This window comes from Vombatus ursinus, unplaced genomic scaffold (assembly GCF_900497805.2).
Source record: "Vombatus ursinus unplaced genomic scaffold, bare-nosed wombat genome assembly UNPS02015098.1, whole genome shotgun sequence".
Classification (NCBI taxonomy): Eukaryota; Metazoa; Chordata; class Mammalia; order Diprotodontia; family Vombatidae; genus Vombatus; species Vombatus ursinus.
Window position 1 is genome coordinate 115635 of NW_020954876.1, and position 16010 is coordinate 131644.

Consider the following 16010-nt stretch of genomic DNA (forward strand, 5'->3'; position numbering starts at 1 on the left):
TGCTTTGGTCATAACAGAAAGGGCGTGTCTGTTCCACACCAGCATTCTCCTGAGGTACCTCCTTGTGCTTCACCACTATTCACAGATGGGATTCCCAATGGCTATACATTCATATAGTTTCTCTCTGGCATTAAATATGATATTTAGCAAGACTTATTTCTGGAAAAAAGCCTTAACTCAATTATTATATTCAAATAGGTTCTCTCTACTATGAACTTTCTGACGTTCAGTAATTCTGAGTCTCTTGCTGAGGCTTTTCATATTCTGGCCTATGCGAATTCTCTAATGTCAAATATGCTGTGTGCTCCTGGAAAACGAATTCATCAACATTCATTACATTAACCAGTTTTCTCCCCTGCATGAATTTGTCGATGCTGATTAAGGGCTGTTCTCCAGAAGAAGGCCTTTCCACATTCATTGCATTCATAAGGTTTCTTTCCTGTATGAATATTCTGATGTTGAGTAAGGTGTGAGTTATAGCGAAAGGTCTTCCCACACTCATTGCATTTGTAAGGTTTCTCACCAGTATGAATCCTATTATGTAAAGTAAGATCTGCTTTCTGACAGAAGGCCTTTCCACATTCTAAACATTTATATGGCTTCTCTCCAGTGTGAAATCGCTGATGTCTAATAAGTTTTGCCCTCTGACTGAAAGCCTTCCCACATTCATTGCATTCAAAAGGTTTCTCTCCAGTATGGGTTCTCCGATGTTGCACAAGCACTGTGCTCCAGTGAAAGGCCTTTCCACAGTCGCTGCATACATAAGGTTTCTCTCCAGTATGAATTCTATTATGTTGAGTAAGAGCTGCCTTCTGACAAAAGGCCTTCCCACATTCACCACATACGTAAGGTTTCTCTCCAGTATGAGTTCTATTATGTTGAGTAAGATCTGCCCTCTGACAGAAAGCCTTCCCACATTCATTGCACTGATAAGGTTTTTCTCCAGTATGAGTTTTCTGGTGCTGATTAAGATTAGTGCTCCGGATGAAGGCTTTCCCACATTCACTACATACATAAGGTTTCTCTCCAGTATGAATTCTCTGATGTTGAATAAGTTTTGCCTTCTGACCAAAAGTCTTCCCACATTCACTGCATTCATAAGGTTTTTCTCCGGTATGTGTTCTATAGTGTTGACTAAGTTCAGTGGCCCGGAGGAAGGCCTTCCCACACTCATTACATACATACGGTTTCTCTCCAGTATGAATTCTCAAGTGTCTTCTAAGGTATGAATTCTGGCGGAAGGCCTTCCCACATTTATTGCATTCGTAAGGTTTCTCTCCAGTATGAATTCTATGATGATGAGTAAGATGTGCCTTCTGGCCAAATGCCTTTCCACATTCACTACATTCATATGGTTTTTCTCCGGTATGGGTTCTCTGGTGCTGACTAAGATTAGTACTCCTGAGAAAGGCCTTCCCACATTCACTACATACGTAAGGTTTCTCTCTAGTATGGATTCTCTGATGATCAGTAAGGTGTGATTTACATCGGAAGGTCTTCCCACATTCATTGCATTCATAAGGTTTTTCTCCTGTATGTGTTCTCTGGTGTTGGGTAAGTTCAGGGGACCGGAGGAAGGCCTTCCCACATTCATGACATGCATAAGGTTTCTCTCCAGTATGAATTCTCTGATGCCTTCGAAGGTAGGAATTCTGATAGAAGGTCTTACCACATTCATTGCATTCATAAGGTTTTTCTCCTGTATGTGTTCTCTGGTGTTGGGTAAGTTCAGTGGTCCGTAGGAAGGCCTTCCCACACTCATTACATGCATGTTTTTCTCCAGTATGAATTCTTTGATGTCTTCGAAGGTATGAATTCTGATGGAACGCTTTCCCACATTCATTACATACATAAGGTTTCTCTCTAGCATGGCTTCTCTGATGATCAGTAAGATATGATTTACAGCGGAAGGTCTTCCCACATTCATTGCAGTCATAAAGTTTTTCTCCAGTATGTGTTCTCTGGTGTTGAGTAAGTTCAGTGGGGCAGAGAAAGGTTTTTTCACATTTATGACACTGATAATGTTCTTCTCCAGTATGAATTATCTGATGTTTTTTAAGGTATGAATTCTGGTGGAAGGCCTTCCCACATTCATTACATTTATATGGTTTTTCTCCAGTGTGTCCTCTCTGGTGTTGAACGAATTCAGTGGCCTGAAGGAAGGCCTCCCCACGTGCACTGCATTTATAAGGTTTCTCTCCATTATGAATTTTTTGATGTTTCCTAAGATATGCACTCTGCTGGAAGGACATTACATATTCATTGCAGTCATAAATCTTTTCTCCTCTGTGAATTCTCTGGAGCAGAGTAAGTCCAGTGTTCTGGAGGAAAGACTTCCCACATTCATTACATTCATGTTCATTTCCATTATGAATTCTATGTTTTTCAATAAGGTCAAAATTATTACTAAAGGATTTCTGACATTTATCATCATTGGAAAACATCTTTAAACAGATTCTTTTATAATGTTTCATGTCTGAATGCTTTCTGTGGTCCTTTCTCCATCTATCATATTTATGAAGAAGACTCTTTATTACCAATAATCTCTTTTGTGGAGAAAAAGATGGCTCTAGATTAGATCTTCTGCCATTTTTATTATATTCAGGGCCACTCACTTCACTTTGGGATTTCCCCTTGGTGATTTTTAGTTGTCTAAAATGTTGATTCTCATTGCTCTGCTCGTCCTTTAACTTGGCATAACATTCCCAGACACCTCCCAATGTCAAAATCCAAGAAGAATCTCTGGAGAGTACTTTTTTGGATGATTCTTCCATAGAAATGTCCAGCTCTAGAGTTGTTTCCTTGATCTTAGGCTTAGTGTCCAAATCTGAAAGAAATGAAAATGGTAAATAATCCCCTTTGCCTATATGAACCTGTTCCTTTTTCTTTCCGCTTAGTTTCCCTAATTTTCTTGATGTTGTTATTAACAAAGTTATAGTCAATAGCTATTTTTTTCACTGTGTTTAACTTACTCTGGATCAATTTCTTATAAGGTTTTATATATTACTTTGTATCCTTCATACCTGTCATATCATGTAACAAGATAATATTCAATTACATTCAAACACTGCAGTTTGTTCAGAAAACTCCCACTGTAACTTGCCTAGAAGAACAATATAGCCAGGCATGAAAGGAAGTCTTGTGAATGTCATACTTACGGCAAGGTTCTAATAAAGTGACAACGGGGTCAAAAAAAACAAAAAAAACCAAAGGATTGTAAAGCTTTTTTTCCAAAAACACTGAATCAAAAGACAGCTATACCAAGAGTGTAAAACATTCTTGGTTTAAAACATTTAAACTGATCATTTATAATTAACTATATATGCCATTGTAATGGATATAAGGTAGCATATCTTAAGAGTTGTTTTAATTTGCATTTCCCTGATTATGAAACAATTAATATTTTCTCCATTCTGGTATCAATGTGTTTTCTATTATATTCTTTCTCTCAAGAACTGATTGTTCATGTATTTAAACCACTTATCTATTGGTGAGTGGACTGTAGTCTTATAAATATGTGTCCACTTATAGACTATTAGTCTAGAGTTTTGGAAGTCTATTCAAATGGGCTTTATATTGAAAAGTAAAGATCCAGCTAGATGTCATAGAAAGAAGGGTCTGACAGTAGCCCATTCAGTGGCCCTGAATATAATAAAAATGGCAGAAGATCTAATCTAGAGCCATCTTTTTCTCCACAAAAGAGATTATTGGTAATAAAGAGTCTTCTTCATAAATATGATAGATGGAGAAAGGACCACAGAAAGCATTCAGACATGAAACATTATAAAAGAATCTGTTTAAAGATGTTTTCCAATGATGATAAATGTCAGAAAGAAGGTTTCTGACAGTAGTAGAAACACTACTTCAAACTCAAGACTGCAAACAGAGGCATAATTCTCAAACGGAACAGAAGTAGCCTAAGGACTCCAGGAGTCAGATTTGTCTTCTGAGCTCTAAAGACAAAAGAGGAAATGGACAGCACCTTTATCCCTTCCTGCTCTAGAAGGAGCAGAGAATCTGGAATACAATATTTCAAAAGGCAAAAAATAGAGGTTACAAACAGAAATAAATGACCCAGAAAAAATGATGAAAAGAACAGAACAGATTAAAAAAAAAAACCAACAAACCTCTGAAGCAGAAAAACAGGAATCGAGAGAAACATAAAAAGTAAATGACAGTGAACAGCCATAAGGTCCCACGCCAGGATAAACTATCCACAGTCTAACACGGGGGGTACATGCCTTCCCCTCTGTCCCCTCCCATCATCAGGAGTCAATTGTGCTGTTCATTTATCTCGGTTGTGTCTGACTCTGTGAGCTCATTTGGGGTTTTCTTGGCAATGTTACCGAAATGGTTCACCATTTCCTTCTCCAGCTCGTTTTCCAGATGAAGATCTGAAGCAAACAGGGCTAAGTGACTCAGCCAGGATCACCCAGCTAGTGTCTGAGGCCACGTGTGAACTCAGGAAGATGAGTCTTCCTGACTCCAAGCCCTGTGCTCTAGCCACTAAAATGCCTGCCTGCTCCCATTAGGAGTATGAAGGGAGCACAACGAGACAGAGGGTCTTAGATATAATAGGGAAAAGGAGAACAAAAAGAGAAGGGAAGTAAATATACCACAGGGCAAAAGGGAGAAGAAGGAAAGGGAAAACTGTCTCACATAATGCGGGTGCAAACGTAGAACACTATAAAAACTAAGAGGAAAGAGTGAGTAAAACCAGAGCCCCCTCTTAACTGAACCAGTCAAAAAAGAGAAGAATAAACATACATACACATACAGAGTTGGGAACAGACATACATGTCACTCAACAGGGAAACAAGACAACAGTACCGTGAAGACAACTCTAAAAGATTTAGGAACTCTGATTAATGTAATGAACGACCACAGCACCAGGAAGTTCATGGAAAAACATGCTACTGTCCTCTTGTTAGAGAGGCGAGGAGACACAAATGTGCTTGGTTATGGTCGAAGAGAAAATTGGGTTTGCTTGACAATAACCAGGAGTTTTGTTGTTTTAATCTTTCAGAATTGGGGGTTGTGAGGAGAAAAGAGCAGATTTGTACTGATTAAAAAAATTTCAAAAATTTTTCAATCGCTTAACAGCTCTCCAAGAGTATAAAAGTATTCTTGCTTTCCACCACTGATATCAACTAACCTTAACTGACTATACATATGAATTTAATCTCTGTAAAGTGGTACATCTCAGAGTTGCTTTAATTTGCATTTCCCTGACATAAATAATTCTCCATCCACACTCCTGATGAATGTTTCTCAGAGCTATGAATTACAGTAACTCAACAAGTTAGGTTCTCTTCACTTACCTGAACAGCTGCTTCTTGGAAATAGAACTTCAAGTATCCAAGGTGCCTCCTCTTGCTCCGACTGAGAGATCACATCTGGCTTGGCAACCACAAAGCCTGGTCAATGGAAAATCCAAAGTGGTAGGGACCAAGAGACACCCCAGAATTCAATCCTAGCCCCCCACCCCTTCCAAGAACAGTGGGAATGCTAGGGCAGTCTAGAGGGCAGTACAAGAGACAACAAGGATGTTCTGGATGGTGTTCCTAAAACATATGGGGGAATGGGGCACAGTGTAGATTTGGGCTCAGCAAGAAAACTGGTTCATTTGACCCACTTCTTGCTAAGATGATTTGGAACTTTCCTGTCTTCAAAGACCTGCACTGGGAATCGAGGGGAAAACTTCCTGACTGAGAGTACAGAGAGCTGGAGAAGTACAACACACTGAAATGGTCAGTTCCCAGTTTTACAAAGCCAGAAACATACTGCGGACAAAGACACAGTGAGCATCCTTCCTCCGGGCCACAAGCATTCTTCAGCCATCTCTGTTTCCTAAAGCCAAGGAATCACGGCTAAAGAGTAGACACATCTCCCAGCATACACTGAGAGAGGAAACAATTACCCTTTCATGCAACGACTCTGAGTCCCAGAGGAGCCATCCTTACCCAGGCTGACCAGGTTCCTGTAGTTCTCCAGCATCACGTCCCAGTAAAGCTCCTTCTGGGAGGTGTCCAGGTAGCCCCACTCCTCCCAGGTGAAGTCCACGGCCACATCCTCGAAGGTCACTGATTCCTGAAACAGTCAACCATTCATTCAATAAACATAAGAGCTTTCCCGGCGACCATCCCTCAGGTGGACCTTAGGAGAGGGGTGAAATGTGCAGGAATCATCAAGTACTGAGTCTCACTGCTCCGCTCTCTGAGGGCTCAAAGCCAAACGCTCATTTCATCCCTCCTAAGAGACAGGCCAAAAAATCACCGTAACATCCCCTACGTAAACAGTAAACAGCATTTTTTGGTCTGCCAAACACTTTCCTCACAAACACCTGTAAGGCAGGTGAGGCAGGTATTCCTTACCCCACTCTGCAGATAAGCCCACTAAGTTTAGTAAAGACTCAGTGGCACATTCACAGTCACACAGACATTAAGTGTCGAAGCTGTGACTCATACCCAGGCCTCACAACATCACACCACTGGAGTCAGAAGAACCTTCGTAGCCTGCTAGGCCGACCCAGACCTTCAGATGACATTATAACAGACCTCCGCCCTAAGACTCCCAGACTCCACCTTGAACCCTGTCAGACACACCCCTACTCAGACAAATTCTCACCGACCACGCCTCCATCATCCTGTCCCTGGGAATATTCATCTGCCAAGACATTCAAGCACCCTCGCAAGTCCTGTCTCTATCACTCAATGCTGCTAGGATCCCAGGAATTTTCCTTTTCCTCTACCACCTGGAAAAGCGATGTAATGCCATCCTCTTCCCTGCAAGATTTTGTGAAGAGCGAGCTTTCTAACACTGAGAACGTGACATGCAGCCTGGTTCCTGGAGACAGAAATCACTTTCATAACAGCCCACCCTGCACAGAGCTTGATGAAGAGATCGCAGGAGCCTAGAACGTCATGTTCCAGGGACCCAAGGAAGGTCAGAAGAACCTGAGGGGGACCCTGGGCCGAAGAGTGGGGCTGACACTGAAGTAAGGAGGCCCTGGGGTGTGCGGGGAGGGGAAGGGATCTGGAGTCTGACAGATGTCACCTCGAGGAGGTCCCTTCTCTCCTTCAGGCAGTAGTAGTAGTAGTGGTAGTAGTAGCAGCCTGCGTTTCAAAAATGCTGGAAAGTTTCCAAAGAGCTCTACAAGTATTTTTGCATTTGGATTCTCACAACAGATCTGGGAAGCAGGTTTTACAAGTGGGGAAAGTGAGGAAGACAGAGTGCCTTGCAGGGTTACACTGCTAGTCAGTTTCTGGGGCAGGATTTGAATTCCAGTCATTCTGAGGCCAGGTCCACACCTGCAGGCCCCGGAGCCCAGGTATTACAGGTGACGGGCAGGGTCCACGAATGTGTCACCTTCTGTGCATGGCAAAGCCCCTGGGGGGGTCCCACTCACCTGGGGGGCCATGGCTTTCTCTCCGCTCTTCTCCCCCTCCGGCCAGGCAGGGTCCTCTCCTGGGGAGGAGAAGGGAGCCGTGAGAGGTGCGGGGGCGGGGGGGGGGAAGGGAGGGCCATGCTCCTGGAGGATGGGCCGGCAGAAGCAAAGGCGTGGCTTCGGGGAACGAGGGCAGGGCCAGATGGACACGCCAGGATCTGGGACGGGGGCAGAGATGCTGAGGGTGCCTCTGTGGCTGATGCTGAGCCCCAGGGAGCCCTGGCCCCGTCTCCCAGGGGGGTAAACTGAGGCAGCGCCCCCTCCAGGGCCCCACGGTGCCCATTCCAGGGGAATCCCTGGCAGGAGGAGCCCATTTCACGGGTGAGGACACTGAGGATGCCAGCCTGGCCTGGGGGACGGCAGGACAAGGGAGGAGTCGAGGGGGACAGGCAGCGGTGCCCCCTCTGATTGGCTGAAGGAGCCTGGAAGTCCCCGGTAGCCTAAGGTTCCCCACCCCCACCCCCCACCCCCGGGCTGGCTGACGGCTGCGCCCCCTTGCGGAGGGGGCGGGATGAGGGGAGAAACTGCGCAGGCGCGAGGGTACAACATCCCTCCTCCCCACCAAGGTCTGAAACCGAGGCACAGACGGGAGCTCCAGGACCCCGGGGGGCCGCAGCCCGGGCCCCGAAGGGCTGGACGGTCCGGCAGGCCACTCTCCTCCGGACCCCTGGGCCACCTGGCGCTGTCTCACCTCCGGGGCGCAGGATCCTACCGCCGGCAGCAGCGAGAGCCTGCCGAAGCAGGAAGTAACTTAGGGGAGCGGAGGTGACGTCACGGGCAGGCCTCTTCGTAACTGCGCTTCCTGGGAAATGTAGTTCGGAGACCAGCGGGAGGTGATGCGCATGCGTCCTGAGCCTGGGCTGCCTGGGCAGCAGGGGAGAGAAGGGAGGCCCGGGGTCGCCTAGAGGCTGGGCCGGCGGTTCCCACCGGTCTTTCCTGCCTCATTGGGCCCTCCTCCTAGCATCCAGCTGGCCAATGGTTGGAGGCCTGGGCCTGGGCTCAGGAGGTTCTGAGTTCAAATTCAGCCCTGGCACCTCCTTATCTGGGCAGCAGGGATTTTCCCATCAATTCGATTAGCCGATGCCAGTAGGGCAGAGAGGCTTTACTGCACCCGCTGTGGCTTATCCCACCGGCAGCGATTCACGATTCAGCTACATGTCTACACCACATGAAGCAAAGAAAAACAAGGGGGCAACTTACCACAAGGCAGCTGGCCATGCCAAGAAAAACTAGTGTTCTCTTTTCAAAAATGGCATTTTATTGTTTTCCCATTATTCGTAAAGGCAGTTTTTACGTTCATTTTTACAAAAGTTGGAGTTCCAAATTTTCCTCCTTCCCCTCCCCTCTTCCTAAAATGATAAGCAATTTGATAACAATGCAATCACGTGAACCATATTTCCATATTAGTTATAGTTGTGAAAGAAGAAACAGACCAGAAGGGAAATACACACACACAAAGTGAAACACACACACATCAGCCTTCAGAGCCCATCAGTTCTTTCTCTGGATGTGAATAGCGTTTTCCACCATGAGTCCTTTATAATTATCTGGGATCACTGTATTGCTGATAAGAGCAAAGTCTATCAAAGCCGGTCATTGCACAAGGTGGCTGTTACTGTGTACCACGTTCTCCTGGTTCTGCTCACCTCACTCAGCATCAGTCCATACAAGTCTTTCCAGGTTTTTCCGAAGTCTGCCTGCTCATCATTTCTCATAGCACAATAGTATCCCATTACATTCATACACCACAGCTTGTTCAAGTGTTCCCTCAATTCCAATTCTTTGCCACCACAAAAAGAGCTGCTACAAATATGAAAAAAAAAATTCTTATTAAAGAAAGAGGAGAGATAACTAACTTCCTGTCCAGGCAGGTAGCAGAAGGAGCCATTCCCTAGACTTTAAAACCCTCTTTTTAATTTTTTTTTTAAGCAATAGAGGCTTTTGTACCAATTAGAGGAAGAAAAGAAGATCCTGGCAGCAATCAGCTGCTGCACCTGTTCTCAAAGCCAATGCAAGTGTCATAATGTTGCATAATGGACCACACAGAACAAGATGGAGTCACTTCTGTTCTCCCAGAAATTCACTTTCAACAGCTGTTTCCTCATGTGTAACATGGGGTAATAATAGCACCTCCCCCTCAGGCCTGTTATGAAGACACACTGCAAAAAATATTTATAAGGCTTGTCGGGCACTAAGTAAATGCTAGCTATTCTGTGAGTGTAAACTGTTCTTTCCTTTCTGAGGTCTGTCATTGTCCAATCAAATGGATGGCTGCACTTGAGTGGTGCGCACTGGGTGTAGGACGGGCAGAGGCAAAGAGCTTCATCCAAAGGCCCAGGGAACTGCACCCTTCTAGTGCTGTTGGCCAAACTCCTGTCACATCCTACCCACCTCCAAGCAAAAAAAACTCTTGTTTCAGCCATGCATCCACATAACATCCCACTCTCCAGAGAAGCTTGTTGCCTGGGTGACTTGAAACTGTCACCGACAGCCTGATTTATTTCCTTCTCATCTGCCCTCTACCCCAAAAGTAAAAAGTAATAGATCCTCAAGCCCAAGAAGGCCAGACTTCTTATATTTCCATAGGTGGTCCCCTAAGGCCTAGTATCTTATCCTTCCTCAATTCCATTTCACAGAGTCCTTTCCTTTCTTCAACCTTTCATTCAATCCTTTCCTTTCTTTACAACTCGGACACCACTTCCTCTATGGGAAATTTCCTGAGCTTCCCAAATTTCAGCACCCTTTCTCCCTTGTAATTAATTTATTATTTTGTATTTACTTACCTGTATGCATATTGTGTGTCCCCCCCCACAAGGAGAATAGAAGCTTCTTGAGGGTAGGAACTGATGGATTTATTACCTAACATAGCTCTGGGAACACCGGAGACCTTAAGAAACATTTGTTGAATTGAGTTGAAATGACACTTTAATCCACACAGCTGTTCATATGTTAATGAACCCACTACATGGTCAAAGACCATGACTTTCATTGTGTTCTAAAACCTGATACAATTGATACAGCACAAATTGGAGCAGTGGAAGAATTTTACCATCAGCAAATCCATCAACAAGCATTTATTAAGCACCTACTATATCCCAGGTGCTGTTCTAAGTGCTTGAGATGCAAAGGAAAAAAAAAAAACACCTTCTATCCTCAATGTCAATATCCTTTCTGTCACTGGAGACAAGTACGTATATATGCGTGTACGTATGTACGTACATATATGTGAAATGATTATTTCTCTCATATTAATAGCCAATTATTTAAAGTGGGGAGACTCCAGCTTTTTTTCCCTGTCTTATTTCCTTGTCCAATCTCTCAAGGACAGGGCTGATGGAAGGTAGGATTAACATTCTCCTCCTGGGCACTGCTCCTCCACCCAACCAGCTTAGGCTCGGGTGGGGGATATAGATTCTCTGTCTAGATTGCCCAAGGCCCGGGGTGGTCTGTGTATAGGGATAGTCTCTCTGGCCAAGAGTGAGGTGAAGTTTGTCTCAGCCCCTCATTGGAGCGAGCTCACTTCTCTCTGTAAAGTCAACCTCCCATTAATTGTTAACCAATCAGAACTGATTGCTGCCCTCTGCAACACCTCTCATCCAAGGACATAGAAACCTCAGGAAGTGGCCATGCCTCCTCTTGACCACTGAGGGGATAAGGACCCCTTTTTTTGCTGGCCACGATTGATAAAACTGATTATAATTTACCCCAATTCTCGTCTCTTGAAATTATTTTATATGCTATGGGTGTATGTGTAAACTTGTGATATTGTTTTTGGTTAACTATATATGTGTGTGTTGTGTGTGTATATATATATAAAGAGAGACAGAGACAGAGACAGAGAGACAGAGAACACACATAGCAAGTGGGAAATTGAAAGTCATATCATAAATTAGAGAAGCCACAATATTTTGTTTCTACTTACATATGCATGTGTTGTCTGCTACATCGAAAGTTTCTGGAGGACCCTGGCTATTTGATTTTTGTCTTTGAATTCTCCAAATTGTGCTTAAAACCTGGTAGGTCTTGTAGACTCCTCTTCAAACCATTTTGAACCCCCAAGACCTGAAAAAGGCCTAAAACCTGGATTGGCCAATCAGGAGAGACATTCTGCCCAGTCTGGTCTTAATCTACCATAATGCTCTGGCAGAATGGACTTGCTTTGCTTTGCTCTCTGAGTAAATCCAGAATGCCCCTTCCTGTGTAACCACAAGGCCAGATGAGGCTGACCGGGAATTCTTCTGTTTATGGACACTAAGGATAAGGCCCCTTAACCCAGACATTATATTGAATAATGGGACTTTTCTTATCTTAGTATTTTATGGACATAAACTATACTATGTCATGTTAATGGTAAAAGAAGCAGACATCCTGGATCTATAATTCCAATTGACACTTTAACACTTTTCCTATCTTATTATATTTACAACCTATTCAATTAAGAAAATTCCTCGGGGCAGCTAGGTGGCACAGTGGATACAGCACAGGCCCTGAAGTCAGCAGTACAAGAGTTCAAATCCGGCCTCAGATCAAACACTTGACACTTACTAGCTGTGTGACCCCGGGCAAGTCACTTAACTCCAGTTGCCTAAAAAAAAAAAAAATCCTTTCTCATGCTATGGTTAAACACATATGGAGACCATAAATCTGAGTAACACAGACATCCTGAGTCAAGGTTTAAATGTCCTCCTAAAATTGCTTGATTCAGTCAGAGGTAAAGCTCTGGCTCCATGTACATGTCGCTAACTTAAGGGAATAAACAATATGGATTTACTCATCACCTAGCTTGTTGCCAATCTAACTAAACTTTTAGGTTGACAGTTAATAATTATTTGTTCCCAAAAATCTTCTGTTAGGAATATTCTGACATACACGTGGGACATTTCTTTCTATCTTTCATATTCTGTGCTGCTTGAACATTATTGGGACTGCTAGGTCAGACACATGAACAAGTCATTGACTTTGTTTTTGCATAATTCCACAGTATTTTCCTAGACGGTTGAACCAGTTCACAGCTCTACTAACGATGCACTAATGTCCTTGCATTTCGATGGCCTTTTGAATACCAGTTACTTAGATCCTCATGCTTTGGGAAACATCTTTTTCTAAATTCTTATTTATCATTTATTAATGTTGTTTGAATCAAGCTTTATGTGGCTAAAAATTGTCTAATGCAAAAAGCTTACTGTTGTGACATTTAAAAAGTTTGAGACACATAATTTCTGGGTAATTAGTCACTTTATTAATAATACTAGCATTTTAATAAAAGAGTTCAGTGGCACTCTCAAATTCCAAAGATCCTCATGGCAGTGGACTCAAGGCTTATACGGACTTGGAAAATGAGTGTTTCAGAAGGCAGCAATCCATTCTGATTGGTTAACAAGTAATAAGAGAGAATGAATATTACAATGAGGGGCTGAACTATTCTAATGGCCTTTGATTATGTCATTTACTTTTAAATTACCCCCAGCCTAGGACAATCTAATCAAAGAATTTACCCCCCCCCCCAAAACTGAGTAGAAAACAATGAGATTAAATTCCTTGTAAGGCTGGCTGGGTTCTGACCTAGTTTGACGAGAGTTAATTCAATCTTATTATCAGTAATGGCCTTCAAGAGACGGAACTTTGAAATGAGGACTACAGAAAAAGAGGAAACCCTGGATCTCCCCAAATCATTGGTTATTTATAATCGTTTTTCTCATTCCCCCATTTGATTCTACTGAGAGACACAGGCTTCTCAATGAATCACTAACTGATATGACAAACACTTCAGTAAGGGTTTCTGACTGTGCGGCTCATTAGGGGAAACAAGAACATGGGTCTTTTAAGAACTCATTTTTTGGGGACAGCTAGGTGGTGCAATGGAGAGAGCACTGGCCCTAGAGTCAGGAAGACCTGAGTTCAAATCTGGCCTTACTAGCTGTGTGACCCTGGGCAAGTCACTTAACCCCAATTGCCAAAAAATTAAAAAAAAAGGGAGAGAGAGAGAGACATTAGAAAAGGATACACAGATTTGGGAATCATAAGCATAGGTAATAGCCTAGCACCCAGAGCAATGGATGCCACACCATACCACACCTAGTACTCAGAAAATTTAGAGTGCTCCATCCACACCTTTGGAACAGACCCTAGGGACTACACAGGAGATGACCACTCAACAAAGGAGAATAAAAGGGAATGGGCAAATTTCCGAAAGCAATCTAGAACAGCCTAGAACAGCCCTCTACTTTTTGACCGAGAGATCCCATGGCTAGGGTATACTCCAAGGAGGTTGAAGATTAACAGAGAAATCCCCTATTCAGCAACACAAAGACAAGACTGCCTCTCACGTGTGTGGGTGGGGCCAGCGCCCCTTCCAATCTGCCAATACGTAGATGCCCCTAATATCCTCTGGCAATACAAAACATACTCCTTCCTGACTGTCCCACAGAGTCACCACTTATTACAAAAATTCAAAAGTGGGGGAAAAAAAACCAGTCCAGCAAGCCTAACCAACAGGTTAGAGGTCGCCGGGGGGCACAGCAGATAAATTGTTGGACCTGGAGTCACAAAGACCCAAGTTCAAATCTGGCCTCTAACACTTACTGTGTGACCTTGGACGAATAACTTGGTCTCCGACTCATTTTCTTCATCTCTAAAATGGGGATAATGATAGTACCCACCACCCAGGATTGTTGTGAGCATAAACTGGGATATTTGTAAAGTGCTTTGCAAAGCTTAGAGTGCTACATGTGTTCACTATTATTATCACCATCAGAAAGTCTGAATATTACAGCACCACACACCTGTTATTTTACCCAAGCAAAGCAAAGAGCAATGTGTCTCCTTATGCCTCTTTTTTGAGACCTTTGGTTACTGTTCAGTCATGGCTGCCTTTGTGACCCTGTGGACCAACTGTCCCTGGGGTTGTCTTGGCAAAAACAGCTAGGTGGCCCAGTGGACAGGGCCCTGGGCCTGGAAAGATCAGAGTTCAAATTTGACCTCAGACACTTACTAGCTGTGTGATCCCGGGCAAGTCATTTAACCCCTGCCTGCAACTGGAGAAGGAAATGGCAAATTCTCCAGTATCTCTGCCAAGAAAACCCCAAATAGGGTCATGAAGTCAGACATGACTAATGGATTTGGAATACAGGCCCTTCATAAAAACTCATTTGTTGATTGATTCCAATTGCTTAGAATCTGGTTGCTTTTTAATGTTGTTTTCATTTATACTATTGAAATTATGTATATTGTTATGGGTCTGCCGACTTCATTTACATACATTCATACATCTTCCTATGTTTCTCAGAATTTCCCATGTCCATTGCTCCTTGTAGCACATTATTTCATTGCATTTATACACCAGCATCTGTTCATTCTCAATTGGTCACCTCTGTTTGCCAATATCACTACCCCATTTTTTTTTTCAGCCAAAGACAGGGTTTATTAGAACATCCGTCATATTGGGCAGACTCTTAAGGAGTCTGAACATTTCACTACCCCATTCTAAAAAAAAAAAAGAATTGCTGTGAATGTTTTGGTATGCATGGGACTTTTATGTGTTTCACCTCCTGACATGACTTTACTTTACTAGAGGTGCAATCTCTGGGTTTGAAGTGTAAACAGTTTAGTGACTTTTTGGTCCAAAACAGCTGGACAAGGGCCACCAATAGTGCATTTGTATGTCTTCCTACAGACCTTCTAACACTTACCATCGTTTAAAAAAATCATCTTTGGTATTTGAATCGCCAGATCTTTTTCAGGAAGTTAGTTAGATAGAAAAATTATCTCCTCCAACTAGTACTTGTGAAGCTGAGTCTTAGAATCCATCTACTAATTCAATCTAGTTGTTTAATCTTACATTTAGCGTGATCTAACTTGTCAAGAACTTTTTAGATACTGTCAACCAGTGCTTTAACCATGCCACTGAGGGAATGGAGGGGATTATTATAGCAAGTGGTAGTGGGAATTGAGCGAACCACATTGACTCCATCTCGTGACTCAATTCTGTATCTAGCCCAGTTCCCCCTTTTTTTGTGTGGAGACAATTGGGGTTAAGTGACTTGCCCAGGGTCACATGGCTAGTAAGTATCTGAGACTGAATTTGAACTCAGGTCCTCCTGACTCCAGGGCCAGTGTTCTATCCACAGGGCCACCTAGCTGCCCCATCCCTTTCTATTCAATTATGGGTCTAGTCCAATTTCTGTCTTGTGAGAAAACTTTATTTAATTATGAATTGTGAGGGAAAGCTTTACTGTACTATTTGAACCTAGCCTTGTAAGACCAGAAAGCCGAACCACCTCTACCTGCTTCTTAAAGCCCTTTAACTAAGGACCAGAAAACCAGTCAGATGCTAAGATTAATGCAAGGAGTTTTCTCGCAGTTATACATCTCAAGCAACCCAGATGTCTTATATGAAAACTAGCCCCATGCTGATCAGTTACTGTTTCCAAATTCCTTTGATTTTTTCATAGATAACATGGGTGAATAGGACACTTTTTTTCTAATTTCATGGAATTGCACCTGTTCACTCTCCCCCTCCCAACCTGGAAAGGTCTTAATCTTTCCTCCAATTAAAAATCAGATT

General features: G+C 43.2%; 1 protein-coding gene across 1 annotated transcript; it reads right to left on the reverse strand.

The window, feature by feature from the left end:
• Positions 1-247: 247 nt before the first annotated feature.
• Positions 248-8198, reverse strand: LOC114031181 (zinc finger protein 420-like). Its single transcript, XM_027846191.1, has 5 exons — positions 8139-8198; positions 7409-7467; positions 5964-6090; positions 5322-5417; positions 248-2827 (listed from the first exon to the last, which is right to left on the reverse strand). The coding sequence occupies exons 2-5, from the start codon at positions 7418-7420 to the stop codon at positions 339-341; spliced, it is 2724 nt and encodes a 907-aa protein (XP_027701992.1). The 5' UTR covers positions 7421-7467; positions 8139-8198; the 3' UTR covers positions 248-338.
• Positions 8199-16010: the final 7812 nt, after the last annotated feature.

Coding starts and splice junctions, on each gene's coding strand:
- LOC114031181 (XM_027846191.1), bottom strand. Junction 5,418..5,963: donor CAGGAACCTGGTCAGCCTGG/GTAAGGATGGCT, acceptor TCCATTGACCAG/GCTTTGTGGTTGCCAAGCCA. Junction 2,828..5,321: donor TCCAAGAAGCAGCTGTTCAG/GTAAGTGAAGAG, acceptor CATTTCTTTCAG/ATTTGGACACTAAGCCTAAG.